The sequence below is a fragment of the Branchiostoma lanceolatum genome, chromosome 11 (genome assembly GCF_035083965.1).
Source record: "Branchiostoma lanceolatum isolate klBraLanc5 chromosome 11, klBraLanc5.hap2, whole genome shotgun sequence".
In the NCBI taxonomy this organism is placed as follows: Eukaryota; Metazoa; Chordata; class Leptocardii; order Amphioxiformes; family Branchiostomatidae; genus Branchiostoma; species Branchiostoma lanceolatum.
In genome coordinates this window covers 5323446-5350998 of record NC_089732.1, presented here as the reverse complement: position 1 = coordinate 5350998, position 27553 = coordinate 5323446, and the positions used below count along the sequence as shown (strand labels likewise).

The 27553-nt window shown below is 42.3% G+C and overlaps 3 protein-coding genes across 4 annotated transcripts; 2 read left to right on the top strand and 1 right to left on the bottom strand.

The window, feature by feature from the left end:
- Positions 1–552: 552 nt before the first annotated feature.
- On the top strand, positions 553–9142 carry LOC136445241 (uncharacterized). The gene is made up of 6 exons (XM_066443137.1): positions 553–780; positions 2091–2275; positions 3304–3473; positions 3834–3967; positions 4288–6747; positions 7754–9142. Exons 1-6 carry the CDS (start codon positions 769–771, stop codon positions 8069–8071), a joined length of 3279 nt encoding a protein of 1092 aa, XP_066299234.1. The 5' UTR covers positions 553–768; the 3' UTR covers positions 8072–9142.
- A 307-nt stretch (positions 9143–9449) lies between these two features.
- Positions 9450–10589, top strand: LOC136445244 (dynein light chain Tctex-type protein 2B-like). The gene has a single exon (XM_066443143.1). It carries the CDS (start codon positions 9753–9755, stop codon positions 10263–10265), a length of 513 nt encoding a protein of 170 aa, XP_066299240.1. The 5' UTR covers positions 9450–9752; the 3' UTR covers positions 10266–10589.
- Positions 10590–12193: 1604 nt separating this feature from the next.
- On the bottom strand, positions 12194–27231 carry LOC136445243 (cyclin-dependent kinase 11B-like). 2 transcript variants are annotated; one of them, XM_066443140.1, is made up of 6 exons: positions 26726–27231; positions 22938–23118; positions 21065–21126; positions 19479–19573; positions 19107–19216; positions 12194–14363 (listed from the first exon to the last, which is right to left on the bottom strand). In XM_066443140.1, the coding sequence occupies exons 1-6, from the start codon at positions 27229–27231 to the stop codon at positions 13686–13688; spliced, it is 1632 nt and encodes a 543-aa protein (XP_066299237.1). In that variant the 3' UTR covers positions 12194–13685. The 2 variants fall into 2 exon arrangements, with proteins under 2 accessions (XP_066299237.1, XP_066299238.1); XM_066443141.1 differs by lacking the exon at positions 26726–27231 and adding an exon at positions 24077–24453.
- Between the last annotated feature and the right edge of the window lie 322 nt (positions 27232–27553).

Here is a 27553-nt window from a genome sequence, read left to right as displayed (position 1 = left end):
AAGAGATAAGTATCGATAGATATCAATTATGCAAATTGATACTTAATTTGCATAATTAATGACAAGATACTATAAATCCATAGTGGTAAATGATGGGGATTTCATTTTTTCACCATTTGGAAGTTAAGTAAATGTGGCCACTATTAGATACAAATCTTGCATAGAGGGCCTCATTTACATAATTTATGAGGAAATGGTACGATATTTTTTTGTGTGAAAACAAGATTTTCATACAATGGACAACTTGTGTTATTTTGGTGAGAAGGCCGGTGATCGACTGACATGATTTATGCCGAGATTATGCGAGGTCATTATTTGCATGTGGGATAAAAACGAAAACGTTAACAGAGACCACCGTCGCCATGGCAACATCTTTTTATGTTGCCAATCTTGTTGACCTTGATATTGTTTGGAGCGGGAGAGGAAAAGGTAGAAGAAGACATGAAGCAAGGACAATATGTGTCCCTTCCTTCAAAGTACATACAACCTCCGTGGTACATATATTCATACTATCGAAGTAAGTAAAACCACTTCATCACCCCTACCAACCAGTGGTAGCGCCCACAGTAAACAAAGAAGGTGCAACAATGGGTCACGGAAACCTGGCCCCTTACTAACATTTTGAGACACCAGCCTGCAATGAAAAAGCTCTAGAGGACGCGTAAATTCGCAACATTACGTGATGAAGATCTCGCATTAGGAAAGCGTTTCGGGACAATTCAAGGCTAACTTTCTGGGGTTGCACATAGGTGGTACGAAAACGAGGACATGGAAGCAAGGGTAAGAACGACATTTGAACGTTTGGGGAGGGGGGCATTTTGTACCTCTTGGGACTAATATAAAAAAAAAAAAACAGAGGAATTAGGGGGAAGTTCTTCTTTCTTTCTTCTTTCGGTTAAGGCAGCCGCCTTCAACGTGGTGAAGATTTTGCTGCCTTTCTATTACTGGAAGTCTACTGCAAGTTGGGAGTGAGGATGTGAGATGTAACAAACCGGGGGTTGGGAATGGGAGGGGTGGGGAGTTAAACCTGTTGTTTGAAACTGTCAAGAGTTGAACTGTCGAAGTTTGTCGCGCTCTATTGTACCTATAGGCGTGATTGCTTTTGTGCTATCGTTGCATAACCTTATTACGTCTATGCAGAGGAATTGGGGAAGGAGGCACTCAAGCTAACCGAAGCTTAGCTTGAGTGCCTCCTTCTCCAATTCCTATTCTTATTACGTCTATGCAGGTTAGCTGACATTAGATATCAGCTAATGAAGCACTCAATGCAAAAGTTACTAGTACTCAAGCACTACTGGGTAGACTTTGTAAACGATCAGACGTTTCAGGTATAAACGCTGCATCCACTACCAATGACTGAGAATTCTAGAAAGATCTACAGTCCAGGGTTCGAATCCTGCGTCCCCTGACATGCCCCGTTGACGTTGTGCCCTTTCCTCAGACTTCACTCAAATAAAAATGAGTACCTAGCTTCGGTTAAGGACCTCCATGGAGGGCCCGTGTTCGAGGTGAGCCACACTTATCTAAAAGAGGCGTCCTTCTTGGCGTGAGTGGATCAAATAAATCTGTTCGGATATGCAGCCTGTTCTGTTCAGTACGAATCTGGTGTGTTATGCAATACAATACAATACAATACAATACAGTACAATACAGAAAATACAATCAAACAAACAAACAGACAATAAAACAGGTATCTAATTCTTTTTTAAATATGGATACTCAGTGAGTACTACAAATCTTACTCAGTCTCTGGCATAAGGTAGTGGATGCTACCAGAAACGTCTGAGTGTTTACAATATCTATCCAGTTGCTTGAGTAAATTTTGTGTGTAACCTGATAACTGTTGGCAAACACAGTATCCATGAGTGGCATGAATGGGTTCTTACATAATGTCATTGAGTAGACATTTTGCGTATCTATCAGCCTGTCCTATCATCAGTAATGCTATCTAACGCTAGCATAAATCAGATATCATAACGTAATGGTTATAGAGTCATAGTAAGTATGAACATAATATATATCCATAAGATATTTGCATAATTGCGAAATGTTCCACCTGCTATAACGTACATACGTTACATGTATTAAAGGTATCTACGACTCAGCTAGAGTTTGTGGCACACCGACTACTGCCGGGCGACTGGAGAACGCTTGGCCGGAAGTTACTGACAACAATAGACCCGAACTTCCCCAACGTCGAGGGCATTCTGGGTAATTTGGAATTCAGCCATCAAGATGAGGGTGTGCGGAAGATCATCTTACAGACCATGATCCGGTGAGACGTTATCAAACGCATGCTTCATGTTATAAATCATACTTAAAGATGCTATGATTCTTGTTTCTTTCACTGTAACTTTATGTTCACTGTTTTCACGGTCACCTCAGCTCTGTACCGTGAACTTATCATCACCGTGAAAAACCTGTTGTAAGTACATGTGTATTTATAATTCCTTCACACATCCGTTCTACAAATCACTTACCGCTACCGCGAAATTAAAGTTCTGTGAAAATGTTCATTTTCCTTACACCGTGAAACTTTGCTACCGTGAAGATAAAGTGAATTACGGTACGCCAAAAACAGTTATTCAGGCAACTGGATAAAATTTGAAACAACTGTTTGAGTAACTGTTTTTTGGCGTATCTTGGATGTCTAACTAACATCAACATACTTAAATATATTTTCAACCACTCTCTTCAAAGTCCGTGGATCCAGAGGGCGAGGGTTCTTCGGCGTTGCACACTTGTAATCTCCATGCAGATCTACACGGTGCCAAAATCGTATAAGATAGCTAGCCAGAAAAGCTCCAGTCAGCCAGAGAAGGTCCAGTCCTACGGTGCCTAACTGGAGCTTCTCTGGCAGACTGGAGCTTCTCTGGCTAGCTTTTACGATTTTGGCACCGTGTAGATCTGCTCGGAGATGACACACTTGCCCTTTCGGATTGGGACGTAATCCCGACGGTCCATAGTCCTGTATATGGGGGAGGGGGCTTCAGGCATTAGACATCATGCGTTAAACCTCTACACGTGTACTAATATTATTAGAACCCAACACGTGCTATCGAGAAGAAAGAGGATGACCCGATGTGATCGGCTGAAAGAAAGAATGACGCAAGCCGTGGCGATATATAAGTCTTCCAACGAAAAGAAGGAAACATCCTTGTTAACTTGAATTAAACGCATCAGGAGCAAGGAAGCAGAGTTACGAGTAGTGAATCAATGGAAAGCGATGATTGCTTCATTTTTTTTACTCAGGGCAAATGCACTTTATATAATTAAACGTCGAATCGTGATTTTTCTTTTCAGATGGCAGTCAATGTGGGGAGATAAAGCAACGGTTGCCTTACTGGTGGGGGCTTTGGAAGACTTAGGCATGATGGGAATCGCCGGTGGACTTCGAGAGATGGTCGCTCAAAGGGACGATCCTACTGCGGTGCAGGCCCATACAGGCCTATACAGCGTGGTCGAGATGAAAGGTAATAATTAAAACTAATAATTTAAAAAAATACAATTATAAAAAACCCATAGATATAACGTTAACCAGTTTCTAATACACTTCAATAGAAGCAAATAATGGAACACCGTAATAAATAAATAGATCGATCAATATGTATACAACAAATCAATAATAACATGTCAAGAAATGATACAAAATGATATTTAAAAGTTGGAGGGGTCAGATAGCAAATGGTTTTGAAGACGTGGAATGCTGGGCCATTCTCCAAAGAAAACATACGTTTCAATGTGAAATACGGCAGATGATGAGAACATTTCTCATCAATTGCAACCGAATAAATAGATACATATTAGATACTAGTATTCTTTATCCCATACAGGAGGGGGTGATGCAATGGTTCCCCTGTGCAAAGAGGCTCTGAAGAACCATTACACGACTATGTACGAGAGTAACTTCCCTTCAGTATGGAGACACTTTGGGATCAACGTACATACTGCGCGAATCCCTCTTCAGGTAAGGATAAAACATTGAGTTTGTAGAAAAGCCAACACTTATATTGTGTCAATATTGTGTTAGCAGTTCTTTAGAAAATGGCATTTTGGCAATTATCTGTTCGACCAATGAGAGAGTGGCTGCATTTCCGTAAAATAGTTGCATTTTTATGTTTCATTTTGCATGTTTACGTTTTGACTGAGGTGAGCGGAGTTAAGATATTGATCTATCATGTCTAAAACATTATCAGAGACTGCTTTGGAATTCAGATCAGAGACTGCTTTGGACATGAAACTAATGTGTATTGTGTAGTCTGATTACCTACTTTTTGTTCTTTGTAGGTTGTCCGTTTAGACCGTTCTCCGACCGAAAAGCTCAGAACACAAGTTGACGTCGAAGTGCCTCTCGACCAACACACTGTGATGTTTCAAGGTCCCGCTGGAGTAGGGAAGACCCAGTTGTGTTACAAGATGGCCTGTGACTGGGCTGCCGAGAAAGATCCAAGACTGAAAAACGTCCAGCTCCTCTTTGTTCTGTCGGCTACGTCCAACAGAAAGGGTGACATTCTGGACGCCGTGTATGATCAAATCTTTCCAGCTGGTTTTGTCGAGAAAGTGCCCAAGAAAAGACTAGAGCGATGGATAAAGGCAAATTCAAGCAGTGTCATGTTCGTCATAGACGACGTCGACGCGGCCGAAGAAAACGTTTCTCCGCAAGATGTCGAGAAGAGCCCGGTTCACTGTTACATCAAAGGGACATACTTGCGTAAGACCAGGAGCATTCTTACCTGCAGAAGATCGCCTATGTCGACAGCCTGTAACGCTATGGCAGAAACGCCGTCTGTCCTACCCCACTGTGATGCCCATTACCTGATCAACGGCTTCTCTGAAGGGGCCGTAGACGAGCTCATCAGTAAGTTCTTTAGCAGAAGCGATGATTCCCGAGCAATGGGTAGGCGGCTAAAGGAAACCGTCAGCTCCGACGACTACCTCTCTGGTATTGTGCAGAACCCCATGTACGCCTTCATGGTGTGTGCGCTGTGGGAGAGAAGGACGCCTCCACCGACCAGTCTTGCCCAACTGATTGAACAGTTCATCGCACTGATCTCAGGCGAATACAGCAGTAGGAAATCCCCGTCGATGTCGACGAAATCCATGCAAACGACGCTTCACGGTTTGGGCAAATTGGCGTGGGCTTCACTTCAGGTGGGGCCGAGTGCCTTGACGCACCAGAACATACAAGATGTCATTGGCGACGATGTAACGATGGACATGGGACTGTTACAACGTGATCAAAGTGCACGGGAAGACGACCACTACAAGTTTGTTCACAGAATCATCTGGGAATACTTTGCTGCAAAGCATGTCGCCACTGCATCTTCAGCAGGGGATCAGGTCAAGCATCTACAGACGCTGTGGTCCACAAGATGCAGACACAACTGTCGGTACGGAGACGCATGCTTGTTTGTGGCGGGACTTCTTCAAGACAAGTCACACGATCTCTTCGCCGCCTTCAAGTCCAACACCTCTGAGATGACCAAGCAGGGTTCTCCCCCTTGCTGCCTGAACACAGTTATAAGCCAGGCTTGTTTGGCAGTTGTAGAGTCAGGGCATCCCAACATAACAGCTCCTCTTGTGTCTAAAGCGCTTCCAAGAGATGTTGTCCTTGATTTCCAAGGGAAGCCTCCGACACCAAATGTTCTTCACGGACTTGCCGAGTTGATCGCGACCAAGCAAGTCCCTGAGACCATTTCTCTGAAAAATCTGTGGATCACGAAATCGAGTAGTCTTCTACATCTTGGAGAAGCGATCAAGAGCTCAAAGGGTCTGTCGTCTCTCCACATCGATGTTACCGGAATGGATATGTCCTTATCTAATCCGGAAAGGGCGGATAACACTGCGATATTGTCCTTCCACCGTTGCATCTCCGAGAACAGGGGCATAGCCTGTTTGCAAATCAACGCAGACATAAACGACATGGACGAGAGTGCAGTCGTAGCAATACCACAGGTCATCGAAAGCAAGCCTGATCTTCTCGACTTTAGACTCGTCATCAATGTGTCGACGTCGTGTTCTACCCAATGCAGAAACATGATTGCGAAAGGGCACAAGGTAGCATGCAAACGTGAGAAGAACATCGAAGTATTCAACGAAAGACTAGCCGACGCGCTGGACAAGAACAAGACACTTAGGTCTTTATGGATCAGCGTTGAGATTTTGCGACATAAGCTAGCCCTTCAGCTAGTTGCCCCCGCCATTGCCTCCCATCCATGTATCAGCTCATTCAAAGTATCTGGATCCCCAAGCGAAGAGAGCCACAACAGTGGGTATGGAATTGATGCGTTAGCTCATGTCCTGCTCAAAAGCAAAACTTTGAAGTCTTTCTCCCTCAGTTTACCTTCTTTGGTCAGCGACACGCGTTGTGACGCCTCCAGCCAACGCGTGGACATCCTGTGCGCTGCTTTGAAAGGATGTCGGACTTTAGAAAAGTTGGACCTCTCGTTCACTTATTTGTTCGCCAGGGAAAAGCTTCTCCTGGCCGAAGTTATCATGTCCGGCCGATCGCTGAAGGAAGTGTCTTTTTCCTGGAAGAAGATGAATGGAGCTTTCCTCGTGGCTTTCTGCAGAGCAGTTCGGGCGAAAGCCGCAGGGAGTCTGAAGAAGATTGCGCTGTCAGGAGAGTTTGACTCCAGAGGACTAGTCAGACTTGGGAAGACGATTTTGGCCAGTCCAAGTCTCCTGGACGTCAGGCTAGAGCACAGCAGATTCCACGACAAGGGACTTGAGGAGTTCGTTGATGAGGTAATTAACATTGCCCTACCCTGGGAGCCAGATTAGGACCGGGCCGCTAGCGATTCACTTCGGCGGCGCAAGACAGTTAGCCCGCCGGTTCTAGATTAACGCTCCGTGGAGTTGTAGCCCGTGGAGTGGACCGCGTCCCTTTTTGTTGGTACGTAAGGGCCGATCAACTCTCGGGCTAGAAGTCCCCCGGTGCGCTAATTTGTATCGGCAGGCTTGGAGCTCTGGGCCACCGACAGAACCGGCTAGAAGGTATCGGCTAGAAGGAACCGGCTAAAAGGCCCGATAAACAGTCCGGTTCCCAGGGTAACATTGCCCCTACAAAACTCTTCACCAACAAGAAGTCCAAGATCTCATATCTCCGTGCATTACAGTGCAATTCTATTCGTATTTAACAGTTTTATTTGTATCCTTACCAATATTACGGATATACTTAACATCTTTGCTAGCGGGGTAAATTACTAAAGTATACCCACAAAATTGCCAAATGTACCCGTAGAATTGCTCAGATACCCCGAATGTTTGTGGTCAGTGTACTAGTAACTCAAAACCTAATCATTAACAACATGTGTTGCGAGTCTTGCGACTACGACGATGATGTGAAATACCAATCTGCGGAAAATTCCATTGAAAAATCTTCTTAAAGGCAACCAAAGCAATATCAGTGCCCAAAAAATTGAAATAAAATAATGCTGAAATCTTCACGGTAGTGACATTTACTAACACTGTTTAGCACATTTGCGTAGTACTGAACCTCCAAACTTTGAGCATTTTAAAACCGCGGGAAATGTGCCGTACAATGATCCCCTTAGTTTTGCGAGCCTACGAAAACACTGGCGACGATTTTCAGTTTTCATCACAACGACGTCGTATTTTTATAATTTGCATCATGGACGTCGCTATACATTGTGGTAGTGTTGTTTGAACTAATCGTTAAATAAATAGACTTTCAAAATCCGAAATTTTCGGGCCCTAATATTGCTTGGCGTTTCTTTAAATTCTTTTATAGGTAATGGAAGCAGTGGCGTCATTTCCCGACGAGAGAGACGCGCCTCTACAGATCACCTTACAGGGAACTGTAGCTGGGGACTGTAGCGATGACGCTATCAGCACAGCCGAGCTCTTAAGCGTCGAGCTTCAGGACTCCGACCACACCAACCTCAGAGTGCAGCTGGAGGCTGAACACGACACGACATCGCCGGCTTTCCAACAGGAACCGCCGCCGAGGAAATCCAATGACTTTGCTTTCATGATAGACTTAGGGAAAGGCGATAGCTCATCGCGTAGTCAACAAGAACAGGCCATGAGGTGGTTGACACGCAGGTGATGCGATTTTTTTCAAATTTTTTTTTTGGGGGGGGGGGGCGTATCACACAGCTATTACAACGATCCCAAGCAGATACGGTGCCCAAGCAGATACGCACCCCAAAAAAAAAATTGAAGAAAAAACCCGCTAATAAAACGCTAGTGGGAAGGCCTGCAACGGGGGCTAGTACAAAACCGCGGAATAAGAGTTTCCAATGTATTACAGCCGCGAACTTTTAAGTTTAACGAAATCAAGATTAGGTGCTCTTTGTTGGGTGTGTTTATTGCGTCAGCATTGGCTATCCACTGGCCGTTTACAAGCATATGTCAAGTCTGCAATTGATGGTTAACTCACAGCTGTAAATTCATTTATTTTCGCGGGGTCTTAATTTCGCGACAGGAGAGAAAAGGCGGTTTTAGCGGTGTTTTAAGAGTCATTGCACGAGAAAAGGCAAACCAGGCAGAGGTCGGAATTCCGGAAGATGGGGGTCGGCCAAATCGACTCATACTTTGTACATGTGATAGGTATGTGGAACTATGAACAGCCATGTAATTAAAACCCTCCAGAGATTTTTCGTTATTGAGTTCTGGGACCAACCCCCCCCCCCCACCCCCATCTCGGAGACCCTCAAAAATTACTGAAATTTGGTTACCCAGACTCTGGCTGGTTTTCTCATGCAATGACTCTGATATAGCTTAAGACCTGTTATTGAACAATTAGCATAATCAGGTAGCTCTAAATAATGAAGTTTTTCCTTGCCCAAAGATACGATTAGTATCAGTATCTTCACATTACATTACTGCTGTAGACATGTAGTTTTTGCATCGTGGAAAATCTTCCGGAAGTTTGACAAGTTTGACTATGTACAGTTTGATGTTGAAGTGAAGTTCGATACAATTTAAACAAAAGATGTTATTTTTTTAGCTGTTTCAAGATTGAAGTCCATTTCCAAACGTACCATATCATGATTTTAGGGAAGTGCCAACTGAATTGACATTTAATTTAAGTAAAAATTCAAATGTTTGTTGTTCTCTACCTATTGAGTTGATTTGAGTGACAAATAAACTGACTGTGTAAAGTGTGGTCAGCCAACAGGTGCACTGTTTGCTTCATTCATTCTTGTTGTTTGTAATGGTGGTTGTTCTTTTCATTCTATGTATCGCTGAAATAACCCGTCAAAATATCCCCAACAACTGGCCGCTCTCAGTTACGGGCACTTAAAAAGTCATTTTCAATCTCTCTAACCTATACGTGCCCGATAAATCAACCGAAAGGCTCGGACCAGACCAGGCACCGTGCCCTTTGTTGCCCTTATCTTAAGTAAATATCATTTTCAACGTGCGAAATGAATAGACACCTTCTGTGGAATTTGACAAATTAGAGTAGAGAGCAGAAGTGTATAGTGCACAAAACGACCCCACGTAACAGGAATGAGTTAAATGAATTACACACGAAAAAGAAGGAATTCTCCGTGCGTTAGTGTGCCGGAAGGCCACGTCTGGACTGTTATTGTTGATAGGCCTGGAAAGGGAACGAGGAAAGAATGGCCAATGCTTGCTTGAAAGAGAACGCTTCGGGGGAAACAAATACGGTCCGTTGTCAATATGGCGAAAAGGCGTCGGCTTTGTCTACAAACTGATAAGTACGTTTGGTTAAGTAAACCACATACAGGCCTGAGAAGACGAGAGGGCTGTGAAGAAGGATGGCGGGGGTTGGGATACTGAAAGAAGAGCCCGCACGAAAGAAGGCAACCGTACCATCACAACGTGCAAAACGCGCTTGGTCCCCGCAGGGGAAGATGCGGCAGAGGTCAGGCACATGGCACGGCGACGAGGAGCAACCGGACATGGTGAAAAACGCGCGAAAACTGACGGACTCACTGGCCACAGAAGTCAGGTTCGACCCCGGGCTGATCCAGGACGTCATCGACATGGTCCTGACAGAGACGCTCGCACACGAGACGTACGCTGCCAGCAAGATGGGGATGGTAAGCAGGCGCGTGAGCGACGTGCTCAAGACCAGAATCCGGGGACTATGCGGGGACAGGTTCAAGCTGGTTTGTATCGTTGTGATCACCGAGGGAGGGGCCGAGGAGGGAGCCCTGCACGTCACCAGTCAGTGCGTCTGGGACGACGAAAGAGACGACTTTGCGTCGGGGAGCTTCAGCAACGACGCCTTGAACGCAGTGGCCACCGTCTTTGCTATCCACTGCTAACAATTATGGTTAAAATTCTTTTTGGATTCCTAAAAGCACTTCCAATGTATGGCTGATGGAAGGAAATTAAGGCCATGGGACCAAGTATGTCAGCGACTTGATTGCGTCACAACTGTGTCGGTGTTTTGTTTTGTGTTGGCTAAGAAGAAATGGACAATAGGCAGGGTAACTCCGCACAATCTTTACATTGCAAGGGTACGATCGGATGTAAGTACATGTAAATAAAAGTTCGCTTCCTCAGTGGTCATCATTGTAACGGCTGCAGTTTATTTTGATAAAACAATATTGATCAGAACTGACAGAAATAAATGCATTTTTCTCTAATCCACTTAAAAAAGAAAACCTCCTTGTTTAAAAGTAATTTGCTTATCTGAGTCACATGAACAGAGGTGCCTAAGTATTCATACGAATTTAACGGATTTCATACGAGTTTTACGGAATACTGTACATACGAATCACTGGGCGAAAAGGTATCGGATTCAGCCGTATCCGCATATGGATATTTGTGTATTTGTAACAGATACAAGCGGATACAAACGGATGCAGGTGGGATCCGTAGAATATCCAAAAATTGCATTCGCAAGGATTCGGAATGATTGAATCCTAACATATCCCAAAATGGGATTTTCCACGGATACTAAGTCGTTTTCTTAGGGATTTCTCTGTATATTTGGACTGATCGGATCCTTAAGATTCCCAAAACGGCATTTTCCGCGGATGCAAAGTCGTAGTTTGAAGGGATTTTTACACTATTTGTACGTGTATACAGGCGGATACAAACGGATGCAGGTGGGATCCGTAGTATACCCGAAAATTTCATTCGCAAGGATTCGGAATGATTGAATCGTAACATATCCCAAAATGGGTTTTTCCACGGATACTAAGGGGATTTCTACGTATATTTGGACAGATCGGATCCTAAAGATTCCCCAAACGGCATTTTCCGCGGATGCAAAATCGCATTTGTAAAGGATTTCTACGTATATTTGGACAGATCGGATCCTAAAGATTCCCTAAACGGCATTTTCCGCGGATGCAAAGTCGTATTTGTAAAGGATTTCTACGTATATTTGGACAGATCGGATCCTAAAGATTCCCCAAACGGCATTTTCCGCGGATGCAAAATCGCATTTGTAAAGGATTTCTACGTATATTTGGACAGATCGGATCCTAAAGATTCCCCAAACGGCATTTTCCGCGGATGCAAAGTCGTATTTGTAAAGGATTTCTACGTATATTTGGACAGATCGGATCCTAAAGATTCCCTAAACGGCATTTTCCGCGGATGCAAAGTCGTATTTGTAAAGGATTTCTACGTATATTTGGACAGATCGGATCCTAAAGATTCCCCAAACGGCATTTTCCGCGGATGCAAAATCGCATTTGTAAAGGATTTCTAAGTATATTTGGACAGATCGGATCCTAAAGAATCCCAAAAAAGCATTTTCCGCGGATACGAAATCGTATTTTCTTAGGAATTCCTACGTGCATTTGGACAGATCGGATCCTAAAGAATAAAGAGCGGCATTTTCTTCGGATGCAAACTCGTATCTAAAAGGCATTTCTACGTATATTTGGACAGATCGGATCCAAAAACGACATTTTCCGCGGATGCAAAGTCGTAGTTTTAACGATTTTCTATGTATATTTGGACAGATCGGATCCTAAAGAATAAAAAATCCCACATTTTTAAGGGATCCCTACGTACATTCGCAATGATCGGATCCTAAAGATTACCAAAAACGGCATTTTCCGCGGATTTCTCCGCACATTTGACACCGTAATGCGTTCTCATAGGCATTCAGCTTCAATATGTCCACACCTCAAATCTTTACGTTATCCCTACCCTCATTACGCCTTCGATACGTGCAGATCCGACATGAAGACTTCAGAAATCTTATACGTGTACATATCAAGGATACGTCGGATTGAATGATAAATCTATGTCCTTTATTCAAACTATAATGGGTAACTTGATAAGTAGAGAACTAGCTACTAGTGTACAGGGAAATATTTGTAAGGCTGCACCAAGTAATTTTTATGGATGACGTCCTTTGGAGACCCTGAATCTAATGCGAGAGCGCGAAAAAAAACACAAGAAGGGCCGAAAAAAACAAGATGCCTAGATTTGAAATATAATAGTCGACGACAAATGTTAGGACGCAAATTGAATTAGAGAACACAGTGTAACAACTAACAATTCTTTGATCCATCATGAAAAAAGCAATAATTTGAATAAATCGGTTGAAGTTGAACAGCAGTTGTCCTGTCCTGTTTCTTTCCATATCCCATTGATTTTGAAGGCCTGCAAAAATATATTAAATCAAAAAGTAACTCTTTGGTCATAGTTACAGGAAGCGCAATTTCTTGTTTTTTTTCTTGGAACAGACCAAAATCAATGCGCGCGCGGACGTCATCCATAAAAATTACTTGGTGTAGCCTAATAGTCAATATGTAAAACTACAAAAAAGGGGGAAAATGACCAACGAGTGACAACTAGAAAGGTAACATTTTCGGGCAAATACATTGACACATGTTTAGCCATACTCCTCGCCATGCGAAAAATGGACTGTCCCAAAATAACAATGGCATATTCTAAAATACTTCCACTAAAAAAATGGATCACTCCAGTCCAAAATTGAGTTTAAAAACTATTAGTCACTCCATACAGGAATGGAGTCTTCCAGTAGCACCTCAATACAATATGGACCAGTCCAAAAACAAATTCACTTCTGCTAACAAATGGACTTTTTCAAAATTGAAATGAATAATAAAAGAATCCTCCCCTTGCAAGAATGGGATATTCCCTGCCATCTCCATGTAAACTAGACCAGTCGAAAAATATCCGCTCAAAATTACACTCTTGCGCATAATCAACCCAGTTCAAAATTGAATTAAAAAAGATTAACCCCAGGGAAGAATGAAGTTTTCCATAGTATACATAATCATGTATATGATGTATACTAGGTATGGCTAAACATAATAAAAAGTCTAAAAACCTACATAACATACAGGTATCTTACTCAGCAAAGCCCCGCGAGGGAACGCCGAGGATGAAATGTCAGGGTCACGCCCAGATGCGGCAGGTGGTGGTGGTGATGGTGAAAAATCCGAGAGAAAAAGATAGACTTAACTGGTGCAACAATAAATGTATATATAAGTGTGTAAGAAGTGGTGCTATGTACATACTGCTGCACTGGGTGGTGACCTGACTCACTCTGGGGCTAAATGTTACTGGAATGTTACTAAATGTTTCTTGTTATCATAAGTCAACATCTACATCTACATCTATTTCCATGCAAGACTGAGACACACCGCAGCAGCTTCTTCCCGAGAACACTGATAGACTGCAACCGCCTACCCCAACATCTCATTGATTCCACATCAGTTGACACCTTCAAAGCTGGGTTTCTATTCATTCTAGTCACTAACACTGCGCATGCTTGTCTCCTCTTCACTGCTCATTTCAGACTCATCGCCACTCGTGCCTTCATTATCCTCCAGGTCCTCCTCTTCATAATGCTCCTCCTCTTCACCCTGCTCCTCCTCTTCACCCTGCTCCTCCTCTTCACTCTGCTCCTCCTCTTCACTCTGCACCTCCTCTTCACTCTGCACCACCTCTTCACCCTGCACCACCTCTTCACTCTGCACCACCTCTTCACCCTGCATCACCTCTTCACCCTGCATCACCTCTTCACCCTGCACCACCTCTTCACCCTGCATCACCTCTTCACCCTGCACCACCTCTTCACCCTGCATCACCTCTTCACCCTGCACCACCTCTTCACCACCCCCCACATCCAGATACACCTTGTCTACAGTGTCAGGGATAGATCTCCTGCTTGGTTGGTCAGTCATGACACGCCTATTGCGAAGCTTTCTGGATTTCATGACCAGCTTGTCGACCCCAGGCTGGCAGCGGTCTACAATTTGGGTCAGCTTCTTGCACCGCCAAGCCGGTCGCCTTACAAGCCATGTGTTGGGCTGCTCCTCATCGGTTTCCTCATCTGACATGAGGTCAGGTTTTGCGACACGCAGAAACTCCAATTCTGCTGGAGTCAGGCAGTCTTTGCCAACTGTCGCCCTGAGGTCCCTCAGCTAAAAAAAACAACAACAAACAAATTCTTTAGAAAATTTATGTCAGAGTCAAGGTGTGATAACCCCAGGGCTCTTAAAGGCACCCAGAGCATTTTATGAGGCTTGAAACCTTTAAAAAAACCCTCAAATTTCTAGTCATTCCTACAAACAGTAATTATAAGTTTCAATAACACTACACCATTACATATTGACATCAAAGGAGCAAAGATAGGATGTCGCTGTTTGGTGAGAACTGATAGAAAATCCAAGCTCTAATAGACTGATCCTGACTGTCCATCACAATTAGTGGTTCGACCAATCAGAAAGTGACTGCATGTCCATCAAATATTTGCATGTTTAAGTTTTGATTTTGCATTTCTACGTTTTGACTGAGGTGGGCGGGGCTATGGTATTGGTCTATTAACACTAGGCTTGTGAAAGTACATCACCATGTAGCTTATTTTTGTGCCGCTTTTGAGCACTTCTGATAAGAAATCCGCACGCAAATGTGGTTAACAGTGGCATTAATTGTCAATTTCATAAAGATTACAGCAACTAGAATATTTCCAGTTTTCAAGCTTCATAAAATGCTCTTGGTGCCTTTAATGGCACCCAAAGCATTTTATGATACATGAAAACTCGAAATATTCCTGTTTCTGTAATCTTAATGAAATTGACAATTAATGCCACTGTTAACCACATTTGCGTTCAGATTTGTTATCAAAAGTGCGCAAAAACGGCACAAAAATAAGCTACATGGTGATATTTTAGTTTCACGCGCCTACTGTAAATACTGTAGATACCATAGCCCCACCACCTCCGTCAAAACATAGAAATACAAAATTAAAACATAAAAATGCACGTATTTGACGGACATGCAGTCACTTTCTGATTGGTAGAACCGCTAATTGTGATGGACAGTCAGGATCAGTCTATTAGGGATTGGATTTCTCACCACACAACGACATCGTATTTTTGCTTGTTTAATCTCGATATGTAATGGTATAGTGTTATTGAAATTTACTATGTGTAGGAATGACTACAAATTTGAGTTTTTTTAATCGAGTTTCAATCCTCATAAAATGCTCTGGGTGCCTTTAAAATATGAACGAATTAAGACTACTAAGCACCTGCGTTCTAGATAAGATCCTAAATGGCTGTGGTATACTGCAATTCACTTTAACTTCACGGTAGAATTTGTGTGTTTTTGGTGAAAACTTGCTCCCCGGACGATAAAAAGATTTTTAATATCTTAGAACTAGAATTTTCTTTATAATTGGCTTGATTATACACTAAATTTTTCTGACAACATTAGTCGTTTATGCCGTAAAAATCTTTTCTACGAGTTTTATCCAACACAAAAAATGCCAATTCATGCACATCATTTTTGACGTTAAAACAATTTGCTTTTCCTTATAATTTACCAAAATCAGAGAGGTTGAAGAAACATATCTCAGTTGGTTTTGTAGTGCAAGGAATATGCTTTCATCCCATACACAGTTGATTTGCTTTAAAATAATTCCCTGGAGGTAGAGCCGTGTACCTAAACCCTGAACCCTTCAAGAACATCTACTGTTCCTTTACTTGTACCTAAACAAACTAAAACACTAGTGGACACCATTTTTGGACTAAAGGTAGGTAAATGGCTTGACAGAGATGACAACTTTGATAACCTCAAAGTTGGAAATGAAGAAAACTTGCAAATAGACATGTATTGAGATGCTAAATTGAATACATCAATCCTCACAAAGATGACAATTTACAACTAAAAAGGACAGTTAGTTTCATGTTTAACTTACAAATAATTGACCAAACTTGTTTAGGTAACGGGGGGTGCCCTAAGATGTCACGCGCCCTAACATGGCACAAATTTTTTACTGGTCTTATTTGCATAAGCACACCGTGTTTGTGACCACTGACTACGCTGATAAGGAAGATTAATAAATCAAGTTCATGCACATAGCTGTCATTTTCATTTAAAACATATGTGTATATATTCATTTCTTGCTTCGTCGAAAATTAGTATTTTGACAATAGTGATGGTAGCACTGAGTAGAGGGTCACTGCTTAGCTAGACAGCCTCATGCGCCTGAATATATGACCTGTGCCAAGCTGATACACAACTATCATACACATAAGAAATATCACTTCATAAGATGCTGAAAATTTGGGTCGTTAAGAGTTTGTTGAAAAGAAAACCGACCAAAGAAAAACAACGTAAGCATTGATGTCGTCTGGCGACATTGTTTTCCCGCCTTTTTTTCTGGCCGCGATGGTAACGGGACGATTAAACTCATAGCTATGTTACACTCTTATACCTGATTGGTATGGTCTATGAAAAGGAAACTGAATGATGAGATGGCGAAGATATTTTCCAATAAGTAGACGAAGTATTGTTGATGTAAGTGGTGTCCTTTTTTCGTAATGATTTTATGAGTCGTACGTCAATACATACGTCGAGCCGCGCGCACAGTGCGTGTAGCCTATTCCCCATAAAAAAATGACCTGGGATGCACTTGACATTGCCCTTCTCACATGACGTGAGAAGTGCCCACAGTCAAAATTTTCCAGTCAAAAGAAAGCTAGAATATAGTAGACTACAAGCCTTGTTTACATTTTCTTAGATTTATCACCAACTTCCAAAGAGAGCAAAGTTACAAAAGCGTCCTAAGTTAGGCACACTATCTGGCGTGGCACAAAATCAGAACGAACATTCGCGAAAACATCTCACAGCATTTTCCGCTTGTAACGCAGCATGTAAAGGGCTCATGAACAATATGAATGCATTTCTTATCTAAGTATGGTCTTCAGATGAATATGTTCAAAATTTATTCATTAAAACCTGGCCACTCTTTGGCAACCAGCGATGGAGCGCTGTGAGTTTGACCGTGTAAAAAAATCATGACATTTTAGGGCACCCCTTGTTACATGTACAGTCAAACCTGTCCAAGGTGACCACCCGGCGGACCGAGCAAAAACGGTCGCGATGGACAGGTGGTCGCCATGAAGAGGATTCCACTCACATGTTTCCAGGTCGAGGTTTTCAAATACAGTACGTAAATGATGAAAAAAATTATGTGAATTTAGACAGCATGACCCTCACCAGGTTCAATTCTCATTGACAGAAAGATCCTACAAAAATTACATTTTCCGTTATCGATGTAATAATTGTATACCGCTACATCGTGTACAAATTTTCGTCATAATTTTGACTACAAAACGATGGTTGCCTCAGTGATCTCGCAGCGCCCTCCCGCATTCACAAGTTACATTGAATAGTACACACACACACAAACGCACATCATCGAAATTTTAAGGCCTAAGACAGATCCCTAGAAAACGCCTGCTGGTCCCAGCCTTTTTTTTGGGTCGCCGACCGCTGGATGAAAGGGTCAAAAAAATTTCGATCCGACAACTAAAGATGAAAACGGAACGCGTTAACGGTGTGATTTCGTCGCGCCGCGCCGCGAAGCTCTGTGCCACCGCATCGAAGGGTAAGTCAGTGCAGTAGAACGCACAGCGTCCAATAAAGGTTTGTGAGATTCATGGAAATAAAAAGAAAATAAGAATTTTGATTTTCACCAATAACTAGAGTATTCGTAAATGTTCATACACAAAATCATCGTGTTTTACAAAGGTCAGCGGTACGCCAAATCCGGGCCGCCCGAAATCCAAGATGGCGTCGGGACCAAGGAACAACATTTCTCGCCTGATGTTTTGCCCGCCGCTAAGTCGGAATTTAGCAAGCTACAGACACATTTTTGTTGAAAATACAAGAAATAGATAGTAATTTCTGTGAAATCTGACTTTTTGACGCCATGCACTATGTATTCGTTTTGAAAGTTGAGTTTAAACGGAACTGAGTTCAGGTTAAACTATAAGATTACGATAGGCACAACAACATCACAAACATTTGTCTTTACAATGTTTATAGGGGGAACGTTTTATTAAAACACTTCATGGAGGAATCGATGGTATAACATTGCTATTCCATATATTTTTGATCTTATTTTTGTCCTTTAAAGTCTTGAAAACATTTCCGTGAAATCCGACAGCAAAATGATCTGATGTCACCACACGCTTGAAAATTAGGCGACCGCCATGGGCAGGGATTGTGCTCTGTGCGGTCCCAATTCATGGCGGTCGCGGTCGCGTTGGACGGGTGGTCGCCTTGGGCAGGCAGCTTAATGCTTGTGCCTGTGGGGAAAATGTTCGGGACCGAGAAAAAGCGGTCGCCATGGCCAGGTGGTTGCGTTGAAAAGGTACCTAAATGAGGTATTCCTCACAACATATGATTTTTGAATATGATTTTCAGTAGTAGATATCCTTTTTTCCAGTGTTATTTTCTTATTGAAATGGCAACAGCAAAGGTGTATTTATTCAATCCATGATATCAATCAAATACCATTTTCCATAATTTCAGCACTGATGAGGGAAAAGGACATAATATCCTTGGGGGGAATAACAAAAAAAAGTGTTATGATGCCTAATTAGATCCCACAACCGGTGACAAAAATCACGGCCCACGTAAAATTTACTTTTTTTGCTTCTTTGAATTTTTTTTCTTGAATCATGAAAGTCTTTAAGCATATTGCAGGTTGTTTTAATTTCAAACACTGGATTTTACTGTTCATCAACATGCGTTTCAAGAAAATGTTTGAGGGTGGCTTTTCCATTTCAAAGACTGAAGTCTCAAAGCATATGTTAGTTAGTTGTGTACACTTAACCTGCCATATTATGATGGAATGAGAGAAAAATCCTTACCCTAGTCCGTCTGTTGCCTCGCTTGCTTTTATCCTGGTTCACTGCTAACGTCCCGTCCCTCTCGGATTTCTCCCTCCGCCGAAGGTTGTTGTGGATGTTCCGGCATGCTTCTATCATAGAGAAAAAGAGTTATAATCCCATGATCATACTGACATATTCTAGAAGGCATACTTTCATTTGTCTCTTGATATTTTTTGTTGATTGCTAAGTCTTGAACATTGCATTCTACTGCATAACTTTAAACCTGTTTATGAGACAACAAAGGAAGCAGGATTCATCAATCAACTGCTTAACATAAAACATGCTTTATTTTGATCTGCTTAGTTTATAAGAAAGTTCAAACTGACTTTTGACAGACTACATTTGTCTTACTTTTTATGTGGGAGTCACGATATGGCACATCCCCATCCTTGATGGCCTCAGTGATTCTTCGTGTCACCTCCTCATTGTGTTGGTCTCCCATAAACCTGTAAAGATACAATATACATTAATCCTAAAAGCATTATAGAAGTAATTGACACAAAGTATGACCAGAAATGGATGATTCCATGCATATCCATGCATTTTTATCAAAACTTCAGATTACTTACTTATATGTTGCAGAAACGCATATATGCGAGCTACTTTAATTAACATGTAACATCATGTTTTTAGATTATTACAGATGATTCATAATCAAAAATACAACATATTTCATCCATTTCCCTCCCCATTTCCACAAAAAATTGGCTCTTTTATAATCACCCAATTGGCCAAGTCCAGAATTGTATTTTAACAAATATTCCCTGCATACAAGAAAGGACTCTCTCAGTGGCGATCGACCAACAGGTATCATGCAAATTTTAGAATGTAAACAACTACAATCTCGCAAAAGATTTCTTCTGTGGAAGAATCTCCGCAATATGGTAGTCCAGAAAATTTAATTTTGCATTACGCAGCGAACACTTTTTCGTAACCAACTCAAGTTGTGCAAAGCTTTCTGCTGCACACACTGCAAATTTCTGATGCTTGTTTCATACTGTAACACATGCAGTACCAGTGATACTACAATTACAAAAATTTTGTTAACAAAAAGATACACAACCACTTGTGGAGAGACGAGCCTTTGAGTACTCTTGGTTTACTCTAAGCAAACACAAGTAAACACAAGCCATTGCTATTTATTTATATATATATACATACAGAGAGGAATATAGAGCATAAGATTTATGATAGAAACACTGCAAGAAAACTTTTTTTAATGCAGGCGTAAATTTTAACCTTCTCAACTTCAGTATGACCAAGTATTTACAGCACAAGGACAGTTCAGGAGCCAGGGGGCAGTGAAGTTGTTTTATCTACATCCTGCCCTGCACACATGTACTACATGTAAAAGTCAGTGCTCCTAATTGAATTGACAATTTCAGATCCAGTTTTCAAAATGCATGGGTGTTTGTAATGTGCTATCTCATTGGCTGACCAAATTAGTCCACCTGACCATTTTGGAAGAAAGATGTGGCCATATATGGTCATAAGAGGAAAACAACCAAGTATCTCTCCCAAAATCCCCCAAAAAATCATCTTTTGAAGTGGGGTATGCCAAAAATATGAACAAAGTACTTGCAAGTATTTGCACTATGTACCCCCATAGCGAATTTCAGGACATTCAGCTGTAATTAAAGACTACAGAAGGCAACAATATACAGTGTGGTCTGAAAATGGCCAAAAAACTCTATAACATCATTTCAAAGCCCCAGATCAAAAAAATGAAGATAAAAATATCCTGGGGCATTTGCCCACTCTATCTTTGTGCCAAATTTCAGGTCATTTGGCCCAACAATGACAGAGATGAATGGATTTGAAGATTTGACAGGAGGCGCAGGAGGGGAAGAAGAAACATGAGAGAAAACAATATATTGCATCCATATAACAACTATGTCATTTCTGCAATGCAATTAAGTGTAACTAATTTTACTTACTTTGCCTGTCCATTGTAGGTCATATCCTCCCCCAGTCCTCTGTAGATTCTCTTTGCTTCGCCCTGCAAAGATCCAACAAAAGAAATTAAAGTCTTGCTGGCAAATTTCAAACATACATGTTGTCTTTCCGACACCTTAGGGAGAATGGGGCACCGGGGAGGTCATGTCTTAGGGTGACTTTACATTCAGTCCACTTTATCCGAACTAGTCAGCCTCCCGGTCCCAGTCTAAAGAGGAGAATCCGCTTTTTCCAGGAACCGCACCAGACCACATCCCAACCCTGGTCTAGTCCACATCAGCAGGGGGTCGATGCGGTTCCTCTCTGTGTGTAAAGAGGAAACTGGCTCTGGGACCGCTTTCGGGGTCATGATAATGATATGCTAATAAGCCTGCGCTAGTGATAGAAACATATTTTCTTCATTCTGAAACGTTTGTGCAATTGTCATTGAAATTTTTTGAATGTTTCAAGTGCAATGGCATGCCGCCCGTGGCTGCTTCTTCTTTGGTGTTCTCCTATGACCTAATCAACGTGCCCGGCTTGCAGTACAGCCAGCGCGGCGAGGATGAACGCCGGCGGGTTCAAGCCTGGTCTTGCCTGTCCCTGTACATGCGTCTCATCCTACTTTTTGTTGGGCCCGTACTATTTCATATGCCAGAAAACACTTGTAGCAAACATAAGAAATATGAGAGGAGCGACTGTTCGGAACCGGTTCGGATTTTTAGAAGTGGACCATGTGTAAAGCCGGCCTTAAGATAAGGTGGAGGCTTTTACTGATCTTATTTTAACTATAGGTACTCCTGTTTTCTGCCACCAACTTTGAAAATTAGAAAGGTGAATAAACATAGTCCAATCACATTGCTGTTATTTGCCTGCAAGATAGACTAATTGAATAAATCTATTAATTGTTTAGTCACAAAACAGAATTTCACAAATAATAAATTCATGATGACCGGTGCTGAAACGAGGGCCACTTGATAGCAATGACTTGTGCCTAGAAATGTATGACCAATACCAAATTAGTCCAACAACTGCCATATACATGCAAGAAATCAGGGATCTCCCCAGAAATATAGAGCAGGATGGGGGAGGGTGCCAAGCATAGGATGCGTGTTGGGAAGGGGGAGATTCCTGAGAGATAACCAAACACAAAAATATGGGTTTCTGAGTGTCTATTCAAACTCATAATCGACTTCTGAGGAAAGCAAAAATAAAAAAAAACTGTCTAGCATTGCACAAAATCGATAGGTACCTTGAAGCTACCAAATGATTTGCAGCATTTTCAGGTAGGTCTTAACGTACAGTGTGAAGGGTTCATGAAGTATTTTTAGATTAGTAAGTCCACATTTCATTCATAAAAAACTGAGCACTTTCTGACAACTAGTGATGGAGCACAGTAAGTTTGAGGTGGTGAAAATATGTCATTAAGTTAGGACCCCTTCACATTCAGTGCAAATATTTAAACAAAATGACCTTAGCTTCATGTTCTGTGTACTTCACAAGTAAATACAATAAAAACAAGGCACTATGTACAAACGATGCCTCAGTGAGTCCATGATTGATTTTCTTGTATCAAATTCAATTTCCCCCAATACTTAATATTTGCATCACCAATGACACTAATCTTCAGCAGTTCTTGATTACAAGCAGCCATCATAAGTATTGTCATACTGATGTTTGTACAAAAGACACCCTTTCTGATGTATTGAACATGAAATCTTACAAATCATATTTCCAGTTACCGTTCACACTTCAAACACCCAACTGGATCCCAGATTGATGATCTGTCCCCATAGAACTTTTAAAACTGATAAAGGGGTCAAGGTTACAAGTAGTATGTACAACTTTAAAGAGTTGACAAGTGAGAAGACTTACAGGTAATGCTCTGGGCATTTTTTTTGGAGTTCCGGGAGTAGCGGGGATGGCTTGAGGCTGAGTCTGGTTCTGGTCTTCGATCATATCAATGATCTGCTTGGTAGTCTCCCTGGTTTCCTCCTGATTGACCTGAACAGTCCTTGACAGCGCTGACACATTTTTGGTTAGATCATGCACAGCCCTGGAAAAATAGTATCAACATGAACTTCATGAAGATTAAAAATTTGCAGAATCAGTCCCTCTTATTTTTGTATCTTATGTAGCAGCTAGTGTTGGTCTTTAATTCGGGAGTTTGTTCACCTTGAATGTTCAGCTCAAGCAGATATCAAACTTTGGCAAGTGGTCCAACTTCAGTAGGAGTTAAACAAATGTTGATGTTTTTTCCAACTAAATATTACATGGTTGGACTCCTGGAAGAGGAACCGTATAGGTTTGTTTGAGATTGAATAGTCTACTCTCTTACAAGTTACTGGGGCACAGGGGTGAGCTTTTTATTTTGAAAGGATTTCTTTCTCCCAGAAAGAAAAAATAAACTTGGACTGATCAGACTAAAATTTACATATGGCTTAAGGGAAAACAAACATATGCCATCTAGTATTATTGTTTATTGTTAAAATGACATCCATTAGTGAATTACACGGATGTAATTCACTACTCTTCCTGGAGTCATATAGTCATGATTCTACATAACTTTGGTACACATACACATAACATTACATAGTATATACATATTTACACAATTTCAATTTTCTACCAGTTCAGAATGTTTGAGTCCATTTTTAGTCTGTCTTTGATGAGTAGTTTGAAGGAGGATAGAGCAGATGATCTGATGCGTTGTGGAAGAGTAGTAGAACTTAATCTGCCAAGTAAAAAGTTTTTTCAGAATCAAATTTGGTCCTACCGTTGCCGAGATATTTACAAATGTAAAATGACAAACTTCATTGCTTGGTATTGACAGATGGGAGAAAATGTGGCACCGCTTGTGTGTTGCTTGATCATGAGCACTTTCGTGGCGCATGACACAACATTCTCAAAAGAAAACATGTCAAAACAAAACGGCGGGTTCTACAGTTTGAAACTTCACAATTATAAAGCTAGGAATGTTATATATAGATTAAAGTAAAATGAACAATGCTAACTTGTACGTTGCGGCAGGAATACGTAGAAATCTGTGAGCACTTCGCGCCACCGGGCATCGCGCCATTGCGATACGCGCCGTTTTGAGTATCAAGACATGGTCACAGAAAAAGTGCAGTCAAAATAGGTCAGATGAAGCGTATAAACGTGTCTTCGTTATTGTGACAGGTTGACTAATCTCCCACAGTGCTTCAGAGGAGTCAGATGTTTGTTAGAAACGAGATTTTTCGAGTCAAAGTTGACCTATTTTCCACTGGGTTTCCTATGGTTTTGCCATATTTTACAACCCCAAATACGCACCATATGCGGGTCTCGCGGCACCCGGTTTAGGGACCACTGTCTTATCCGATATATTTAAATACAACTTCTTAAAAAGGTGCAAATGTCACATTTATTGAGCAACATTCTCACAAGGGGACAGCTGTAGATATATGGAGAGTGCTGCAGAATGGAGGAAAACGCTGAACATTTTGGTGAATCATGGAAAAAGCTAGAGATAGACGGAGAAAGCTGCAGAATGAAGGAGGGACCCGTAGATTTTGGGAGAGTCATGCATATATGGAGGAAAAATGGATAAAGCTGGAGACAAGGAGAATGCTGCAGAATCAAGAAAAAGCTTTCTCCACCTGTCTCTATGGGTCTCTATCATTCTCTACGGTTCTCCCAAAATCTGCAGGTTTTTCCATCATTCTTCAGCTTTTTACCTGTTTCTAGCTTTCTCCATTTGTCTCTTTCATTCTCAATTTTTCTCCCCAAATCTACAGGTTTTTCCTTCCTTCTGCAGCATTCTCCACCTGTCGCCAGCTTTCTCTATGCTTCTCAATCATTCTCCATTACTGTATTATCCCAAAAATATGAATCTACAGCTTTTTCCTCCATTTTGCAGCACTCTCCGTATATCTACGACATACTCTTGTGAAAATGTTGCTCAATAAATGTGATGACAGTTGCATCTATTCAAGTAATATTTGCATATATCGGATAAGACTGTGGACCCATAACCCCCTAACGGGTGCCGCGAAACTCCCATATGGTGCGTATTTGGGGTTGGAAACAATGGCGAAACCAGCGGAAAATAGGTCAACTTTGAGTTTAAAAATCGCTTCTCTCATAAAAGTCTGATTCCTCAGAAGCACTGTATGAGATTGGTGAACATATCACGATACTTGAGACACATTTATATGCTTGATGTGGCCTATTTAGACTGCACTTTTGACTTTTTCTGTGACCATGTCTTGATACTCAAAACGGCACGAATCCACTTACACCGCGGCCATTTTGACCCAATGTTCTGGGTCGGAGTTCAAATTTGACCAGGGATAGGGTCATTACCTGGTAATCTGCTGGAAGTGCGTGGTCACTCTGATTTCTGGCCCCTATTGCTTGATGATCGTTTTAGCTGTGCATAAATTTTTTGTATCTCCTGAAAAGCCTTGAAGTGGTAGTATTTTTGGGAGTGGTGAAATTGATTCGCCATCTAAGCCTTTTTTGTATTAGTCCGCGCCAACGGTGTTGCTTTTTTTTTGCCTGACGACCCAAATAGTATTGTTTTTTATGCATTTTCACCAAATTTGCGTCATCGGAGATTGCATAAAAGTTCTCACATGACTTTTTATTTTTTTATTTTTCAGAGACACCATTTATGAAGCTTTCTCAGCATATATGCTGTGACCCCAGGTTGGATAGAAAAAGTGTTAAAAAAGTACTAATTTTTGGGTCCAAAATTTACATTTAACTATGGTTTTTACCCAAAATAAAGGGACAACGGACAATACCAATATATATCGGAAAGCAGCTTTTCGCTGATATGATTGCATTTTCCGTCCTTCTTTTTTTGGCGGAATTGTAGCCCCTCGACCTGAGGGTGTTGGCCTACATACGAAATCGTAAAAAAACTCCGGTCCGAGACCCCAAGCGGAAACGGTCCGACTCACCGTACCCTCCCTACAAATGGCATGATCTCTTCTTTGCAGATACAGTCAAACCTCAGACTCAGAGAGGCCTCAACCATGATCTAAGCTTGCTTACCTAAGAGAAGCCCTCCAACAGAGGTGCATTAACTAATTTTGGCCATATGTGTGGATTTCAAACAGCAAAATACCCGCTCCTGATTGGCTAAGGACAGATGGCTGTGCTCTAATTACAAGTTTTTTGTAAGAATGTTGTGTCGTTCGCCCCGAAGGCGAGGGGGGGTCTGATCGTGGAGAGAAAACGGCCAGACCGGAAACTTCCTGCGGTGTTCAGGCAGAAACCCATCCGCTAGTGCTCGGCTCACACTTTGCACCTAGTCGACAAATGGCCATAATGTGCTTAAGTGATCAAACTTTTTCACACTTTTAGCGCGTTATAACTAATTTACGCGCTAAAAGTGTGAAAAAGTTTATCACTTAAGCACATTATGGCCATTTGTCGACTAGGTGCAATTTTTAAGTGTAAGCCGAGCACTAGTGGCTATGGGTTTCTGCCTGCGCACTTGAAGGAAAACAATAGAAAAACACGAACTTTAATCATAGTCTGGAAACCCAGCGAACGTTAGCTATAAGCTATGAACGCAGCCCCAACCCTCACAAATAAGTTCAAGTGAGAACAGTAGATTCATTATAGAATAATATGACACCGCTACTAAAAAGCAAACGTTAACGTTAACTTACTTCCACAAGTCGTCAACGTTAGGTTTACGGCCCTGTTCTCCACGACCGTTCTCGCCAGGCGAGATGATCCCACGACCAGGCGGCGTGCGCCTGAGGTCGTTCGGCTGGTACTGCGTGCCTCTCCCGGCCAGATTGTGGCGGCTTGGCGTCGTCTGCTGGTTCGCTGAGTTGCCCCGCGTGCCTCTCCCGGCCAGATTGTGGCGGCTTGGCGTCGTCTGCTGGTTCGCTGAGTTGCCCCGCGTGCCTCTCCCGGCCAGATTGTGGTGGCCTGGCGTCGTCTGGTTCGCTGCGTTGCCCGGCGTGCCTCTCCCGCGGTCGCGACCCGGCGGTGTGAGGTCGTTCGCCTTGGGCCGTGTGCCGCTCCCAGCCGGCTCGTGGCCGCCTCTGCCCGGCGCCTTTGCAGACGGTGTGCGGTTCGCTGACTTGTGTCGTACCGTGCCTTTCCCATTCCCAGCCGATGACAGGGCGAGGCGGTCAGTCGATTTACGGGCAGGATCCTTTGACATTGCTGAGTTGTTTGCCGAACTTGCAGTATAGACAGACAACGGGGCTAGGTTATACTCAGGTAGCGAACGAAGAGGATGAACTGAACTGTGCGAACGAAGCGGCAGGCAGAACGCAAGTGAATGAAACCAGGCCTGGATGGAATCAACAGAGATCTCCCAGGGAATTGGACCTCCCCTGGGTCTTGCGAGATGTGAGATCTGATTGGTAATCGGAAAGATGAGAGAAGATCACACATGAGTCTTCTTTTGATCAGAGTCGTCTACCGACACCCCTTGCACTTGTGCTAATCGCATGGGTCATCAAAACGATATTTCCTGGGAG

Coding starts and splice junctions, on each gene's coding strand:
- LOC136445241 (XM_066443137.1), top strand. Junction 2,276..3,303: donor ATCTTACAGACCATGATCCG/GTGAGACGTTAT, acceptor TTTTCTTTTCAG/ATGGCAGTCAATGTGGGGAG. Junction 3,474..3,833: donor CAGCGTGGTCGAGATGAAAG/GTAATAATTAAA, acceptor TATCCCATACAG/GAGGGGGTGATGCAATGGTT.
- LOC136445244 (XM_066443143.1), top strand. CDS start 9,753: ATGGCGGGGGTTGGGATACTGAAAGAAGAGCCCGCACGAAAGAAGGCA.
- LOC136445243 (XM_066443140.1), bottom strand. CDS start 27,231: ATGTCAAAGGATCCTGCCCGTAAATCGACTGACCGCCTCGCCCTGTCA. Junction 19,574..21,064: donor ACCTACAATGGACAGGCAAA/GTAAGTAAAATT, acceptor GTATCTTTACAG/GTTTATGGGAGACCAACACA. Junction 14,364..19,106: donor GAGGCAACAGACGGACTAGG/GTAAGGATTTTT, acceptor TGTTTTTTTTAG/CTGAGGGACCTCAGGGCGAC.